The sequence below is a fragment of the Festucalex cinctus genome, chromosome 11 (genome assembly GCF_051991245.1).
Source record: "Festucalex cinctus isolate MCC-2025b chromosome 11, RoL_Fcin_1.0, whole genome shotgun sequence".
NCBI classification, from domain to species: domain Eukaryota; kingdom Metazoa; phylum Chordata; class Actinopteri; order Syngnathiformes; family Syngnathidae; genus Festucalex; species Festucalex cinctus.
In genome coordinates this window covers 2,525,469-2,542,722 of record NC_135421.1, presented here as the reverse complement: position 1 = coordinate 2,542,722, position 17,254 = coordinate 2,525,469, and the positions used below count along the sequence as shown (strand labels likewise).

At 41.7% G+C, this 17,254-nt stretch overlaps 2 protein-coding genes across 14 annotated transcripts in view; one reads left to right on the top strand and one right to left on the bottom strand.

Moving 5' to 3' along the window:
* rab3gap1 (RAB3 GTPase activating protein subunit 1) overlaps positions 1-5,048 on the bottom strand; it is a 506,336-nt gene extending 501,288 nt beyond the window's left edge. For all 7 annotated transcript variants that reach the window (XR_013287215.1, XR_013287213.1, XR_013287212.1 and 4 more), the window contains exons 1-2: positions 4,904-5,048; positions 4,731-4,786 (exon numbers count right to left, since the gene is read on the bottom strand). Coding sequence is in view for 3 of the 7 variants with exons in the window: in XM_077536293.1 (XP_077392419.1) it covers positions 4,731-4,786; positions 4,904-4,921 (74 nt within the window). In the remaining 4 variants the exon portion in view is untranslated. The remainder of the gene's footprint in view (positions 1-4,730; positions 4,787-4,903) is intronic.
* A 137-nt stretch (positions 5,049-5,185) lies between these two features.
* The window catches only part of ubxn4 (UBX domain protein 4), a 190,453-nt gene continuing 178,384 nt past the window's right edge, over positions 5,186-17,254 (top strand). For 2 of the 7 annotated variants that reach the window (XM_077536301.1, XM_077536300.1), the window contains exons 1-5: positions 5,187-5,397; positions 7,316-7,418; positions 12,664-12,692; positions 12,857-12,975; positions 16,139-16,319. In XM_077536301.1, the coding sequence (XP_077392427.1) occupies positions 5,316-5,397; positions 7,316-7,418; positions 12,664-12,692; positions 12,857-12,975; positions 16,139-16,319 (514 nt within the window). In that variant the 5' untranslated portion in view covers positions 5,187-5,315. Of the gene's footprint in view, positions 5,398-7,315; positions 7,419-12,663; positions 12,693-12,856; positions 12,976-16,138; positions 16,320-17,254 lie in introns of all 7 variants that reach the window. The other 5 variants (XM_077536298.1, XM_077536297.1, XM_077536302.1 and 2 more) reach the window with 4 other exon arrangements.

Genomic DNA, 17,254 nt, shown 5'->3' with positions numbered 1-17,254 from the left:
CGTGTATTTTTTGGCCAAAATAAACAATCTGAGGTGTTTATTTTACCCATCTCGTTCACGTGAGTTTGTGATGCTACCCGGCCGCTAAGCTAACGTGCACGCAACGAGACGGTGTTTGCGTTGCTTTTGCACAGTCGCGTATGCACATTTGTGTTTTTCATACCCGCTAGTAATGTCTACAAGCAATCGCGGCATTTTCTCGCACCTATGATTAACCAATCAGAGGCATTCACAGTAAAATAATGTTCACAGGAGGGTTACCCCTGGTTTTCACCGGTTGCGGTTGCGGTGCGGTTGCGGTGCAGTTGCGGTGCGGTCCGGCGACGCAAGCAATTAGATTCCATTCATTCGAATGGTGCAGTTTACACCGCTTGCGGGTGCGTTGCGTGTCGACTGCGGAAGGCCTGCGGCGTGCCGCAAGCCTTCCGCAAGGATAGACCTATTTTCTATTTTTGCCGGACGCCGCAGCGGTAGGCCTCCGGCAAATGGCAAGCTAGCACAAAACACATCGAGCGGGACAGGAAGACCGAGGCAGTTTCAAAATAAATTTCCGGTTACCTTTCAGAATAAAACACTCGCCAGCTCCTATTTTGCAAGTTTTTCAGCAAAACGTGACGTGGGCGTCGCCGGGCCATGTGCTCATTCGCGGTTTAGACACCAGCGAACATGGACGAGGAGAGGTTTATATTGGAGGTGGAAAACCACAAAATAATATATGACACGGCACATCCTTTTTATAAGGACTGTAATGTATTGTGAGTTTGATGTTCGCGATTGCTTGTTGTGCCCGTCTCGCTTGCCGTACTGAGCGGCAGCCGGACCCGGAAGACAGAAATAAAGAGTGGACCCTCACTGACCCGACTCTCGTTATTAATATACTTTACAAGGACAACCAAAAAAAGGATGCTGCATGGAATCTCATAGCAGAAGAAGAAGAAAAGGTTAAATCAAAAGAAGTCCACCTCTCTTTCTGCTTCTCTGTTGAGCACAGACTTTCTGTATGTTTGTCGTTGTGAAATGCTACATGATCGCGCGCGCGCGGTCCCGCGAGACACGTTGGGAAGTGGGCGGCGACGGAGCTGCCGGACCGCAGCTGTGCGGAGCCGGTGTGGATTGACAAAAAAATTGACCCGTCCGGAGCACGCAGTCAAGACGCACCGCACCGCAACCGCACCGCAACCGCATCCGGTGAAAACCCGGGGTGACCGGTTGCGGCAAAAATAGCCACTACCTAAAAAAATCGCAAGAGGGAAAACCTTTTTTAGCAATACACTTGCCTTCGATGTACAAAGCATGACAACACCAACTAGCTGCTACTGTACCAGTGGCGACAACTCCTCCCACCTCCACCCCCTTACAACACGAGGATCAACCACACAGGAGAAAATAATGGACTTTCTTGACTCATGCAATTTGCCACCGACTTCTGAAGGTATGTGGTTTCATTGTATTGGCTAAGTAAATGTGATTTATTTGCTTGAAGGAGTTATACGTTACAATTCGCATGGTTAACACTACCTGGCCTGTTTTTATTTTGATTTTATTCCATTACAGTTACTATATTTGCGATTTGTTTACATTTCAATTGTGAGGAAAAAAGTTTGGCTAAAATATTGCGCTGCAATAAAAGTGCTATTATTCCGAAGCGCGAGTCACAAATCTATTGTTCAGTAATTATTACCAATATCGTCAAAAATATAATCACCGCAAATGTCCTTGAAATATCGTGATATTTTTAAGCCATATCAACCACCCCTGTTTGGGGTGTTCCATAATATACCTTCTACAATATTACCGGTTTATTTTTGGGGGGATATAAATTTGAAATAGCGCAAAATTGGCGTGATGACGTAATGCGTAACATTATTCGTTTTTATTTGGATGTACATATGTTGCTTGTTGATGCATAAAAACAATGTCGGAGCGTGTGAGGCTATGAGGTGCAGCCAGTTCTGTCGGCAAAGTGGGAGTAAGCTACCTTCGTTGTGTGGAGGCTGTTTGGTTACAAGAAGTCAGATATGATGAAAAAAAATACAACTGTTTGCAAATTCTGCAGGAAAACGGTTACGATTTAAGATAAGAAGATGCCCAGACTAAGACACGCGAAGAGGACATGTAAACAGTTCGTGCCGTTTGGCGTGAACAAAAGTTCATTACTGAAGTTCATTACTCATTATACGCACTCCTTACGGAAAAAGGCAGACGGTCGTTGGATAATACTGAAGTGCTCGCGTATTGTTTGGCCAAGATCAACAAACCACGGTGTTTAATTTACCGTGATAAGTAATTCGCCACCTAGTTGACATGACTTTGCGATGCTACCGGCCGCTAAGCTAACGTGCTCTCAACAAGATGGCGTGCGTTGCGGTTGCGCAGTGGCGTAAACAAGCACATTTGTTACTCATACCCGCAAGTAATGTCTACTACCAATCACTGCATTTTCTCGCTCATCTTACTCAACTCAACTCAACTTTATTTATATAGCGCTTTCTTAGTGACCAATCAGACATTCACAGCAAAATAACGCTCGTAGGAGGGTTACCATTTACGGCAAAAAAAAAAAAAGAAAACTGTTTAAACAATCACAGGGGAAAAACATTTTTCAACAACCGACTTGCCTGCAATGTACAAAGCATGACGCCACAAACCAACTGCTGCCGAATCATTGGTGATTTTCTTTTTTTTTTTTTCAGTTGTACAAGCCGCGGGAGCGCGCACGCTGTTATAGTGAAAATCTTTTAAACTGCGAATGATAAAACATCTTTTAAACTGCTTTTCCAATTTTATTTTTGAAAACGGATCTTTTATTTTGAAAACGGGATGTCGTTCTCTGCGCAAGTGCACCTTCGAGCACACTACCGTAAATCCTAGAAAAGGGTGAACAGAGAGATCGTTTTCTCGGCGCGCTCCCATCCAAGGCGCGGATAGTCCCGGTCGAACATTTCTAAATTTTTGCCCCTACATGGCACACAGTCACGACGGGTTTACGCACACCTCACGCTACTTTATGACTAGTTTGCGCACTGGCACGACTCCAGTCGTGCCACAAAATCGTGCACTTGTCAGCCTTGCATAGCCACATGGGTCTCCCAGGCGGAGGAGCGAACCCACGCCAACCGGCACCGAAGGCAGTGACGGTTCCACTCACCTAGGAGCACTCGGCAGCGGTTTCTGCTCCAGCTCGCTTCTCCACAGTGAAGTCCGCCAGGGCCCCGCGCATCAGCATCGCGCCATTACCATCGTCATGCATAGTCTGCATATTGTCTCGTCGACATCTACCGGCTCGTTTTTTTAATCCGGGCTGAAGCCAAAATACTGCAGAAGCAGCGCCTTTTTTTGCAACCAATGCAGTTGCGTCGGGAGCTGCTAGCCATCGTCTTAAGTTGTTCCGGTTCATAGGCTGTCACATAACTGTCACATGATTAATTATTGCTATTAGCTTTTTTTAATGGTTATAAGTAAATAATTATATTAAGTTAAAAACATGTACACGTTATATTTTCTCTCAAAAAATATTTTTACATCATATTTATTTTTCTTCTTTTTCTTTTTTCTTTTTTAAATGGCGGTATTTAAAGTGACACCGTGGGATACCTTATTACCGTATTACCACCCAACCCTACTGGGGAGACTAAATAGTGACACTGAATTATAGACCCTTCCAGCTGACGTCACTGCTTCGCTCTCGCAGCGCCTCCCGGGGGGTAAACATCCCATAACAAATGAATGTAGAGAGCTTGCTTTTTGGTGAGTATTTTCGTTAAAAGGTGGGAAATATGTCAAGTGTCACAAAAAACGTCCCGAGTAGGACACTACATTACTGCTAATCATTGAAACCTGTCGTTTGGAGCTGCGAGCTACAAAAAAAATAAAATTTGTTGGGGGGCAAAGTGGAAGTGGAAGCCTAAGGTATGTTGTTTTTGGTTGAAACAGTATGTCTTATCACTACTTTCATGGTGTAAATTGTCATTCATTTGATCGTTTGTCCCCGTTTGTGTCATCTTGCTGTATATCAAAGTCTACGAGCCATCTTAGCTTGCTAGCTGCTAACAAACAGACCGCACGCCATTCACTACACATTCCTCAGCAGAAACCAAGCCCGAGTTAAAGTATTAATTGTAATAATAGTGTTAAATCGTTAACTTTTTGTTCAAAATGACTTGAATGCTTATGAAAAAAAAGTTTCACGAAAGATAATATGGCTCATTCATCACGTCTGCCTCAAATTTACAATCAGAGGTTAATGTTATGACCAGCTTTATATGAAAAAGAGAAAAACTCCCTGATATAAAATTATCTGAGCATATCCTTGTACTTTTTGTTGGTGCAAGGTAGTCGTGTCGTAGTTTCGCTCGCTGTCGCGCTAGGCATCGTGCTAGTTTTTCACTCCTCACTGTCTTCCGTCTGGTTTCGAATCGCTGCAGGCAGCCGAGAGAACGAGCTCATCTCTGTTTGAGCTATGAGAGCATCCGTCGGCCGCGCACAAGTTCACTATAGCATTGGTAGCTGATTTATCAACTGTTTGACCTATTTTCTAGCTCACACTGATTGTTTTCTAATTCACTCGCATTGGCGCCCTGCCCCCACCGCTAGGGGCGCACTTCAACTTGACGTCACACTGGAAGGGTCTATTGACAAGCTGAGTGGTAATCACTATGAACTGGTACAAAGTGTGTATGTTTCAACTTCAAGCAAATGTACAAGTAACCAAGACAGTATAACTACATTACCTTTCCCATTCAGAAGCAGTGGTGAAATCTGTGATCTCGAACACCTCTGATTCGGACTAGAATAGAAAATAAATTTTTTAAACACAGATACTCTGTTGTTGTATTGCGCGACAGCGGGGCGAAGTTTTACGTTATTTCCCTTCAATGATTCGTGCCTTTGTAATTTAACTCACATCAGCGACAGCAGCCATGTCAACATTTAACGTTGTCGTTGTCAATTTGTTGTTTCTGTTTCTTCTTCTTCTTCTTCTTCTTCTTCTTCTTCTTCTTCTTCTTCTTCTTCTTCTTCTTCGTCGTCGTCGTCGTCGTCGTCTTGGTCTTCTTCGACGGAAAGGAGAGAGAGCGAGAGAGAGAGAGAGAGAGAGAGAGAGAGAGAGAGAGAGAGAGAGAGAGAGAGAGAGAGAGAGAGAGAAGAGAGAGAGAGAAAGAGAGAGAGAGAGAGAGAGAGAGAGAGAGAGAGAGAGAGAGAGAGACTAATAGCAACGGAAACAGAGAGAGAGAGAGAGACTAATAGCAACGGAAACATTCGAAACCTAATAGCAACGGAAACATTCGAAACCTGCAGAATTACTCGGAACCTACAAAATGATTTGGTTCAGTGGGTCCATTCCTGATGCCATTAATTTGGCTAAACAGAGGAATTTTGTCTTCGTCATCGTGATTATAGGTATGTGCTTCCATTTTTGCCGATAGTTTCCTTCACACTCTTTTCAGCCTGACATGAGGATGTGTAGATTGAGAAAAACGTCATTTCCAAATATGAAGTCAAGGCCTGACTTACATTTAAGTACGCATGACAGTACATGACTGCGATTCCCTCATATTTGAAATAACACTTGAAAATGTGATACTTACATGAACTTCATTGCCTTTGATTCCAAAATGTTATGTAAAGGATTTAAACAACCCCTAAATACCATTCAATAACTTCCGTCAGTGACTGGACTGCTTTTTATATAGCGCTTAATATCTACGTTTACAGTCATGTAAAATGTATTTTTATAGCACTTCTCACTCGGACTCAGACAAGGCCTGACTTACATTTAAGTAGGCATGACGGTACATGACTGCTATTCCCTCATATTTGAAATAACACTTGAAAATGTGATACTTACATGAACTTCATTGCCTTTGATTCCAAAATGTTATGTAAAGTATTTAAGCAACCCTCCAAATACCATTCAATAACTTCCGTCAGTGACTGGACTGCTTTTTATATAGCGCTTAATATCTACGTTTACAGTCATGTAAAATGTATTTTTATAGCACTTCTCACTCGGACTCGCAAACTCGCATTATATCGTTAATGATGTTAATGTCTTGTTGAGTAGTCACTCAACAAGACATTAACATAAAAAAAGACCTGAAATCTGTATAATGCACTAGCCCAGTGGTTCTCAACTTTTTTTTCTTCCCCCCCAGCCAAGTAGGGTAGAGTGGGGTAAGATGATCCAATTTTTCCGAATTTGTTCTGGATACAAGGAAATACTATAGAGAAAAAATGAAAATATAGTCCCTTATTTTAGGATGTCTGCTATAAAATGAAATGATCAGAATGCATCTCTGACAAAGCTTCACAAAATAATGACCAGGATTGCGCCGGCATCACCGGCCATATTTCCCTCTTGGGGTTGCTTGATGTTCTCCTCCTCCTCCTCCATTCTCTCGCGTGTGTCCGTGTCAGCTTCACCACTAGCCACTAGCTAACTTTCGAAGTGAAGTCGGACAACTTGGACTCTATCATCTTACTGGAACTTTTGCTGGGTTTCTTTTGAAAGAGCGGCATCTCATCTGACCCACACACGTAGTGTAGAGTCGACTTTACAGAGTATGATTAAGGATTCTGAAGAAAGGTAGCGGAGCAAAAGCGAGCACGTCCCCAGCAAGCCACCATTACCGGAAGTCATTACTGTATGTATTAAGCCTGATTTATGCTACTGCATTTGCTCTTGCGTTAAAGACCGGTGGGGTCGGTTGCAGGAGAACTCTCCATCAAGTTGACTCTTTTGTACTCACGTCTGTCCTCAGTCAGGTCAGCCTTTCTTGTATATAAGCAATGTGTCGACGGGAAATCCTCCCACACAGTCAGAATTTGGACCTTGGTCCACACAAAAGGCGCACCTCACTATTAGGCGCACCGTCGATTTTTGAGAAAATTTAAGACTAAAGTGCACCTTATAGTCGTGAAAGTGCGGTGTATATATATTAGATCTGTCAAACAATGAAATTTTTTTGACCAGATTAATTACGTCTTACAATTTTGATTAATCACGATTGATTACGATTAATTGCTTAATTAAAATGTCTTTCACACTGGTGACATCACAAGAAACCGTTGTTCAGCAAACACGTGTCGATCAAAACTCGTGACGTACTTTCTGCTGTGGAGACACAGCCATGAGAGGGTTGACTGAGAGGACCGTTCCTGTCTAAGTCCCTCGCCCCCGTCTTATACGTACCTAAACCTCCTAAAGTGGAAACGGGGCTCAAGAAGTGTCCAGTGGCAGCTATTTAACTTTTGTGCAAAATTATCTTTGACAATTTCTTACACAAGAAGTAAAATGATCTGCACTACTTGCTTATAGGTGAAGATGAGCATTCATCCAACCTAATGTCCAGCTGGGAGGATGATGGTGTCACAGAGACGGCTCAAAAATGCTGCGTGGCCATTAAAGTCAATGCCATGAGGTACTGTACTAAGTTCAGCACTTTTCCATGAATGTCAAATGAATAGTTTTCAATGCATTTTTATTCCCTCCTGAAAGTTAAGATTAGTGGTTGAACTGGGTTATCAACATTCATGATTACAGTAGGCAAGAGCAAACATAAGGAATCATGGGGAGGGATAGTTGTTTGACATAACATTTGCAAAATAGTTTTGCATGTACTGTATTTTTCGGATTACAAGTCGCAGTTTTTTTCATAGTTTGACCGGGGTTGTGACTTATACTTTGGTGCAACTTATGTGTGAAATTAACACATTATTATATCATTTCACGTGTTATTTTCACACTAAACCGCAAGAGGGTGCTCTAGGTCTGTGTTGGTAAGTTCAACATTGCCGGTAGAAGAGGGAGCGGCACATCCTCTACCTCCCGAGTTGGGGGAGTTGTTTAAAAGTGACACAGAGGATGAAGATTTCATTGGATTTAGTGATTTGGAGTGAAACTGATAGTTTGGTGAACTTGTTAGCATGTTCTTTCTGCTAGAGTTATATGAATAACTTCGTGATGGGAACATAATACACCCACGGAATGTTGGGACGGAGGGAGAGTTGTTGTTATGTGGAAAAGGGGTGTTAGCCTGTTAGCTTCTAGCTGAGTGGGGAGTTGCTGTTAAGACCTCAGAAGCTGATGTCAATAAAACGCCAGTCTTTGGCTCCGTGCTTCAACACTCCGCCTCCGACTCCCGTCATTGGCTCGCTACAAACTCTTAATATGTTACGTCGTTACTGACATTACCAGGCATGTCAGTCATGTAACGTTAGTATACCGTACACTTATTCAGTCTTTTCTCTCTTTTATTTTTATTTGAAGTTGCTTTTCAAGATGACATGTATGTTTTTGGTGTTGGATTTTACCAAATAAATTTCCCCCAAATATGCGATTTATACTCCAGTGCGACTTATATATGTTTTTTCCTTCTTAATTATGCATTTTTTGGCTGGTTCAATTTATAATCCGGAGCGACGTATCATCCGAAAAATACGGTATGTGTAGTGTCAAAAACAAACAATCTAGAAAGCAACCTATGTTCATTTAACCTTAGCAACGTGACATGATTTCCCAAAAATGAAAATCTATCAAAATTCAGACTGGTTTTCATGTCCACTTTATCATCAGTGCAACACAAAGAAATCTGAAAATTTAGATGGTTTCAGAAGAAATTGAAATTTTGTATGGAGGAAAAACTGATTTTTGGGGAACGCTTTTGTCTTACGTTGCCTGTCTGGTGAAAAGAAAAAAAAATGCCTTCAAATTACTGTAAAGCAGTATACAGGTTTCCCCCCCAGCGTTTTATTAGCCAGGCGACCTACCAGGCTTTCCTTGACCCCCCCAAGCCCCCCAAATAATAATTTTGATTTTGAACTTGTGCACTCTGACTTCCCCGTCAATGTTTTTCGCCACACCCCACTTCGACGAGCCATTCCTGTGCTTGTGTAGCACTGTGCGATCATATTACGATATGATTTGCACTATTATAAAAACGCCTATCATGCCATATAACTCAAAAGTGTTTGTACTTTGGAGAGCCGGGGTGTCAAACTCATGTAAGATCAGGGGGCCACAGGAAGGAAAATATGATACCAAGTGGGCCGGACCAGTGAAATCATGGTATATAACTTCAAAACAATTGGTGTCAGTTATACACAGATTTTTGCTATTTGCAGGCTAGCCTTAAAGAGGCTCAACTTAAAATATATTGTTCCAAAAACACAAATGCAAATAGAACGCGGCAATACTTTGCCCGTATGAGTTCTGGGCATGTTATATCTACCTGTTTTGCATACATATTATTCCCAGAATGCATTGTATGGACCTGTTAATGAAGGATGTTAATCCATTTGTGTTTGTGTTACCAGTAGCTGATTGCGTGTCGTATTCAGCACATTTTTTCGTCATTTGTGTTGGTCTATGTTTTTATTTTATTTTTTCAACAAACCGTAACTCTAGGTTGTGCGTAAAATAATGACATCCAAATCAATTCAGTGTCCAAGTTACAATGCTCATCTGAGCATTGCTTATGAAGCCACAAATTTACATGTTCTGATTTTGGCTGTCTGATGAATTGGTCCATTTCTCATTTTTTTTACTTTACAAGATCATCTCAGAATTAAACCCCTTTGCAGGACTGATCCGGCCCACGGGCTTTACGTTTGATACCCCTGGTGTAGAGAGTGTTGGGTTAGCCTTATTGCTACCCTTGCATCCAACCGTTTAAACTCTGCTCAGTTCAACAAAACAGCCGTAAACATTAAGTCTCACTGTCCAACCCCAAGTAATCGATTGACAGTCTATCCAATACTTAGACTAATGTAAAGGTTTGGTTAGTTGTGGGTTGATTAGTCATGCCTGAAGAGGAATGGAGTGGTTCCGTCATCCCCCCCAAGACTTTTCATTGGATGACAGAAATAGAGATGGGCCGATAATCGGGGCCGATATTTGACATATTGGTACATATCGGTATCGGTCTGTTTTATTAATCTGACGGCCGATATGAGCGATCCATTTAAAACTCCGTCTTTTCGCTTCGAATGCAGCCCAGAGCGTCTCTGTCTGTTATGGAGTCCAACTCCAGCAATGTAACGCCCATAGCAGCATTTGATTGGTTAGCCGTGCAAGAGCCAGAACCAATCAGTAGTGTATGCCTGTATCACAGTAGCCGGTCACACACGCACCCACGGACACAACGCGACAGACACATGCTTCGAAGGTAAGTTAAAAGAGAAGAGACTCCGCCGATCGTTTCACCATGATAAGCTAAACACATTGAATTATGTTGTGTATTAAATGCACTATATGAATGGAGCTGCATTGCCTTGCATTGAATAACAGTGGTGTGTTCAGCTTAGCATGTAGGCTAACACCCAGTAGCTAATTCGCTACTTGAACTACTCGGGGAGGGAATCACACACATTTTCACTTAAGTAAATAATGTTTGTTAGAAAGGTTCCAAATATTAACAGTTGTCATTATTATATTGTCTAGTTCCATGTTAAGAGTAGAGTAACGTCATTATATTTACCTCTCGTGACGCACACATTGCATTCTGGGTCAAGTCCACTACTTGTTGCATAGCGGTTATTATGCAGTGAGATGCCACAGTGACACTAAATAGCGTTTAGTTACTTTATATTGTGTTTATTTGTCGCACTGGTTTGCCATTGTGTGCCTTAAGCTTCGACGTCGATTTGATTGACAGCTCGTTGTGCACCTCGTTAAAGTCCGCTCCGTAACAAATTAAGTGTCTCAAACACCGTTTAACTACACGAACGTGTTCTCTTCCGTATGTTTGGCATTAGTAGAGAAGTGCACTAAAGTATAGTGTGCTTATTTGCTCGTTTTGTCTCTCTTTTCACGTCATGTCTGCCGTCATTTGGGACATTATCCTCTCAATGGATGCCACTAATATGTAACATCTACGGCCGTACACGGCTGCAATTAATGTTCAGTGATGTAATTTCGTTACGTGCATCATACTTTGAATAATGAGCTCATGTTTGGTGTGTTGTATAACTTTCTCGTGTGTTAGTAACTATTCATGTGGACAGCTAAGATAGTGCTTGTTAATGTGAATTAGCAATGTTGCAGCCCAGTTATTACTTAGACAAGTACATCTGTGCCATTAAGTGATACAGTACAGTACAGTAGTGAGAGAATGGTGTGCCCATATACACACACGTGTCTATAAGTGTAAAACACATTAAACAGCAGAAAGTGGCAGCGGTCCACCGCAACAATGTCTGTTTAACCAAGTTATTCTTACTATTATTATAACCAAGTTATTTTACTCGACCTTTTTCTGCGTTGATTGGGGCATCCTAAGTGGCAGTAAACTACATGATGAAGTGTCTTTTGACAGTTCTCTTGTAGAGAGGAGTAGCATGATATTGCTGTTCTCGATTTAAGATCCTCAGCTTATCAAAACTGTCTATATGGTAACAATAACAATAATCATAATAAGGTCTACAAGAACTGTGGTGTTCAGGGATGAATAGTTTTTCTCATGGAATTTTTTTATTTATTTTTGCTGTAGTAATAAGTAATGCCACAGCTGATGCACATTTTGAATGACAGGGTTCCTCCTATTACTTCAAAATATAAAAATATAACATTTATAGAATAAAACTACAAGTATCCCAAATGCTATAAAAGGTAATGTCACATTGGCCCCCACATTTAACTCCCCCCGCCACCAACGTCTTATTGCAGATACAAGGATGTAAAATGAAAAGTGTAGTGTGAGAATCCATTGTAAAGAACGGTTAGGGTTTGCATTATTCAAAAATTTGGTGCCAACATTTTAACTTTTACTGCAAATGAATATCGGCTTCAAATATCGGTTATCTGCCTCCTTGACTACCGATAATCGGAATCGGTATCGGCCCTGAAAAAAGCATATCGGTCTATCTCTAGACAGAAATAACAAGTAGCTCAGGCACGAGATTCTCGCAGTTTAGCATAATTATGACGGCTGGCCACACGCCCTGCTTAGTAACGATGGCGTAGACCAGGTGTTGTAGTTTTAATCACACATTGAAATTTCCCAAATTTGTAGTTGTCATACCACTTTTAAAAACTTTTAGGTGATGATTCAAGTCCAAATGGACATTTTATTATATATATTTTTTAGGGGTGTAACAAACAATTAGAGTCGGAAAATCACTTTTGATTGACAAACCAAATTGAATCATTACATTTCAAAATCATCCTTGATTCGTATTGCATTCCGTGTATCAAGAATAAGATATGTATTAAAATGGCTTTCACGAGAGATGTACGCCAGATATAAATCAGTTTGACTTGCTGAAGATTTGTTGTTTCTTTCAATTTCATTGCCTTGGGATAGTTTGTGCTGTCACAAGTCTTTCGCTTCAGACACGCTTGATAAACACCGGAGATGACTGAAGCAGTCGAGACTTTCTTGGTGATGCCATGTGAGAAACGGTGGTCTCAAATCAGGCTCATACCTCGGCTTTCTCACACAGCTGTTGTCATCACCTGATGTGAGACCTACCCCTCTGAGAAATGGGCCCTGGCCCCTTCTTTCTCATCAGCATGCCAAAATATTGGCAAAATATTAGCCCGTAAAAATGAACAATTACCTGCTTCATTGTGTAATGGTGGGCAGTTAATCATGCTTTCCTTTGTCCTAAAAAGTAAAATTTGATATATGTGATTTCACTTACCTATTTATCTGCTTCTTCCCACAGTGATACGTGCATGCAGTTCTCACAGATCTGTATCTTTTTTTTCATTGCTCTTTGCCAACAAACATATTGTACCGTAGTGTACAATGTTACGGTAGTATAAAATGTAATATTTATGCATTTAATTTTATTTGTATGCATAGCAACAGAACTTGCACGTGCTCTGAACATATTCTTTAACAACCTCTGCCTGAAGATCCAGTGGTGTGTATTCCCTCAAGTTTCTTTATTGGGGAGAATGGTATTCCTTTGGAGGTAATTGCTGGCAGTGTGCCTGCTGAAGAACTACGGATTAGAATCAATAAAGTACAACAGGTACGATCCCTGACTTTGGATTGCACATTTTGATATCTGTCTTCATCTGTCAAGTCCTATTAAGTATTTTGTAAATGGTGTGTAACCCATAGGGCTAAACGATTTATTGTTTTCAGATCAAAATTACAATTTCAGTTATCTTGATCGTCAAAGCTGTGCGTGTGTGTGGGTGTGTGGGCGTGTGTGCTTGCGTGCGTGTTTTTTTGTTTTTTTTTTGTTTTTTTTATGTAGCAGATAATTTATGCACAAGGTTTTCAAAAAACACCGCATACAAGTTGGGGTTGCCCCCATGTCGCCGACATGCACAAATTTAAAAATGGCCGGCAATGAAGATTAGAATGTCATATGTCAGCAAAACACCACTTCTTCTATGGCCATTGGTGTGAGGAATCCATTTCTGAACTAATTTTTCAATTTAAAGGTCATTTTCAAGGACACAGGCTACTTTCAATGTTACCTTGTATTAGAGCTGTGCACAGATGGGTGGTAATTCGTACATTCACCTGAGTGAGCGTGACAAGGCAGGCAGCCATCTCAGAAATGACAATCACAGACAAACAGCTGTTGGATGGTCTGTCGAAAGGTTTGTTGGATGGTCTGTCGCCGAGATAGCCAAAGTGCCTGTTTTCCGGGAACGTTTGTCAACCATCCCGTCTGACCTAGAAAAAAAATTGACTGTTTGCAGGGTGCCATTCTGCTTACTCTACAGTAAGCCTGTCCTGGGATATATAAAATTTATTTAAACAAAACACACACACGCACAGGAACAAATGGCTCTTCCACGCTTAACATTCTGCCCATCATACATTGTCTATTTTAGCTCTAGTGCAGTACAGTGCATTTCGATTGGGTAATTTTTTGGGATGCACGATATTTATCGAACCGATAAGATAACGACCGATTTGGGAAAATATGACGTCATTTTTTATCGGCCCGATAGGTACAGTTTCGCTAATGAAAAGGTCTGATAGATTTATTAAAGTCTGTACACTGCTTGCAACGCAAGCAGCCTACAATAGACCAAGTTGCGCTGCTTACGTCATGTATAGACCACGTCACGCTGATTACGTCATCTATCAAGACCGGCCTCGCTTGGCCCGCCCCACACTACTGTAGTAGACTAGCACGGCGCAATCAACATGTCCTCCTCACCAGTGTGGTAGTTTTTCTCCATGGCAGAAGATCATAACCTTTTCAGCAAGGATTCAAAGAGGGGGAAAGACGGCTTTTGCTCACCTGAAAATCCATCATCATGGCAAAGCCGTTTTGAACGAACGTGAATGAGGCACAGCTGCAGCAGCTAATGGCACTAAGCTAACGGCACTAAGCTAACAAGCCAGCAAGGCAGCAACAACAAGGCTAAAGCCATTAATGCCAAAGTTATGGCATTCATAGCGCTAGACAAAAAAGTATTTGGGTGCCATGTGCAACACCCAACAGAAAGTCCCCCATGGACAGCGCATCACATTTTGAGTTCCAAAATTCCTCTGGAAGGAAGCATTCCCAGTTGTGCGTTTCACCTGGCGCCATGATAATTTGGAGGCATATGTAACAGCCCACGACGTACAAAAAAAAAAAAAAAAAAAAGTCTCTTGGAGCGCGCATAAGTGTGCGAGCCGAAAAATTTTGGGGTATTTTTATTGTTAATTTTAATATTAAATATTATTTAGTTAATATTTAATATCACTGTATAGGTATAAAATTAAAGGGGAAATATTTTGGACTGACATAGGTTAATGCGCACACACACTTTCATTAATATAAGCAGCACTGTAGTGAGTCAAATGACACAATCACATGCCCACAAATTTGCCAATACATTGGAATGCACAGTTTTCGGAACTGGCTCGTGCCCCGGGAGAGGAAAACAATGACATCACCGTAAAGCGCTACTACTGCGTTACTAAGCCATCTCCCGCTTGGGTTCTTAGTGCTCTTCTTAATCACTCACTCACCTTAATCACTCACTCACAGAAGCTTACATGTGTGAATGAGTGAGTTAAAAAAAAATAAAAAATCTGTACGTGCTTTCAAATTGCCGTGGGAGTGACATCACGCAGCTGACACGTTCGCCCGGCCCCATTTGCGACGCGCCACCCCCCTGCTCTGCCATTGGCTGGAGGGGTGTAAACACTGTCTTTCCACAGAAACGTCCCGCTGTTTACAAAACAAACACAAAATGGCAAAATACAGGCTGGGGGGGGGTGCGGGTTTAGGACAAACTCACCACCAGAAATGAAAACGAGCCCTGATCTGTAAATTGGGAAGTAGTTTGATTGTTTAAATCCTGTATTTAAAAAGTGCCTTTTCCAGAGTGAAACTGGCAGAGAGTGCATTTAACAGGAAGTCCGCCATTTTGATTTTATTTTTGGGAATTGCACACCATTTTTGGCCTTTTGATGAAATTTTGCACACACAAAGCATGGCAAAAACATTTTTGACGGTCCTTGTCCTATTTGACAGTACCCCAACATGGCCTGGGTTGCGAGGGCCCTTTATAACTGCTCGCAGCTCTAGTTTAATTTGTTTTAGCACACAAGGCATTTTAATCATATTTAGTTCTCACTATACATTTGTTTATATGGTCTCACTTTGTCCACTAATAAACAAGCATGCTATTTAATTAATGAAACACAAACACAATTTCAGTCACCTGACCTCCTAGACACCTGAACATAGCTTTTAAGGGGCCCATAATCTATGCCCATATTTGGACTTCCTGGATCGATGTAATGACGATGTGTGTGTGTGGTGCACGTTCACTCCTTATGGTTCCACCGACCGCAGTGACATTGTCTCCTTTTGGTTTAATTTCACTAATCCCCACACTTTATTTTAATTTTTATCTTTGTTCTGAACTCGTGCTGAGAGTCTGCCTGTGCAGCGCCCGCACGCCCCAGAAAAGTATGTTGGCGACAAGAGACGGACCAGAAACACTGACGAGTAATCACGATGCCCAAGATATCCGCGCCACTACATTAAAGTGAAATTCTGCTTGTGCCGACTGCTTGTACTACACTTTGTCTGCTTGTACCTTTTGAAATTAGATTAACTACCAGTTTTTCTCCTTTTTTTTTCTTTTCGTGCAATGAATCACATGTCTATGCTTTCCTCAGTACAGTTGAAGAAATTACAGTTGCTCAATTTGTGTGGACTTCTTCAGATGTATGCACAAAAAAATGGCACTGGAATGGTGTCACAAGAGAGAGCTGCTTCTATGATGACTAGTCAAACACAACCTCCCATGGCTATACCCTCAGCTTCTTCAGTGCCCCTCATACCACCAGAAGACGTTAAGAGGCCCTCTGCGGTGGAAGACTTAGAACCTAAAGAGGACACTAAAGGTAAAAATATCAAGTCAACTTTAAAATATCTTGCTGATATCATATAAATAACCATCCATCCATCTATTTTCTTGACCGCTCATTCCTCACAAGGGTCGCGGGGGGTGTTGGAGCCTATCTCAGCTGGCTTTGGGCAGTAGGCGGGGTACACCCTGGACTGGTTGTCTCTGCGTGTCCTGCGAGTGACTGTCAAACAACCGTCCACACTCACAAACACACCTAGGGACTATTCGGAGAGCCCAATTAACCTGCCATGCATGTCTTTGGAATGTGGGAGGAGACCGTAGTGCCTGGAGAAGACACAATTGGTTTCCTTTTTTATATAATAAACAGTTTTTATTTCTAAAAAAACACAAGACATAACTTACTTTCCAGTATTCGATTAGGCATTCTGTATAAAGAATAAAAGTGCAAATATCTCTGGCATCTTATTCCCTGATTATTTTTTTTTTTTTTAAACGATTAAGTATCAAAATAAGAACTTAACGTGGGCAATGCCATTATCTTGGTCATGTGATCGTGATGACGTATCTATTGCGTAAACGACAGCCGCCTTCGTTCATTTGAATGGGAGTTTGCTGACGTTATGGGTGAGAAAAATGCCGCCTTATATCACCAAATACTGCGTCAAGACTGATAGGAGTAATCCTCAGCTCAACAGGTTTCATGTCATTCCATGGGAGCGTGGGGCAGTGGGGGGTGGCCTCTCCTAATGTGGGATAAAGTACGCTGAGCACACATGTAGCTGGCCTAACAGAGTCAGCTGGATGTTTATCGTCAGGCTAGGGACCTTCCACAACTTCTATTTCCAGAATGACCAATGTCGATGGTGTTAACTGTAAACTTGAACCTCTGTAACACGCAACTTGCAGACAGTCCCCAATTTGTACTCGGTATGAGCCGCCTGAACGCATTCTCCTTTTCGAGCCACAATT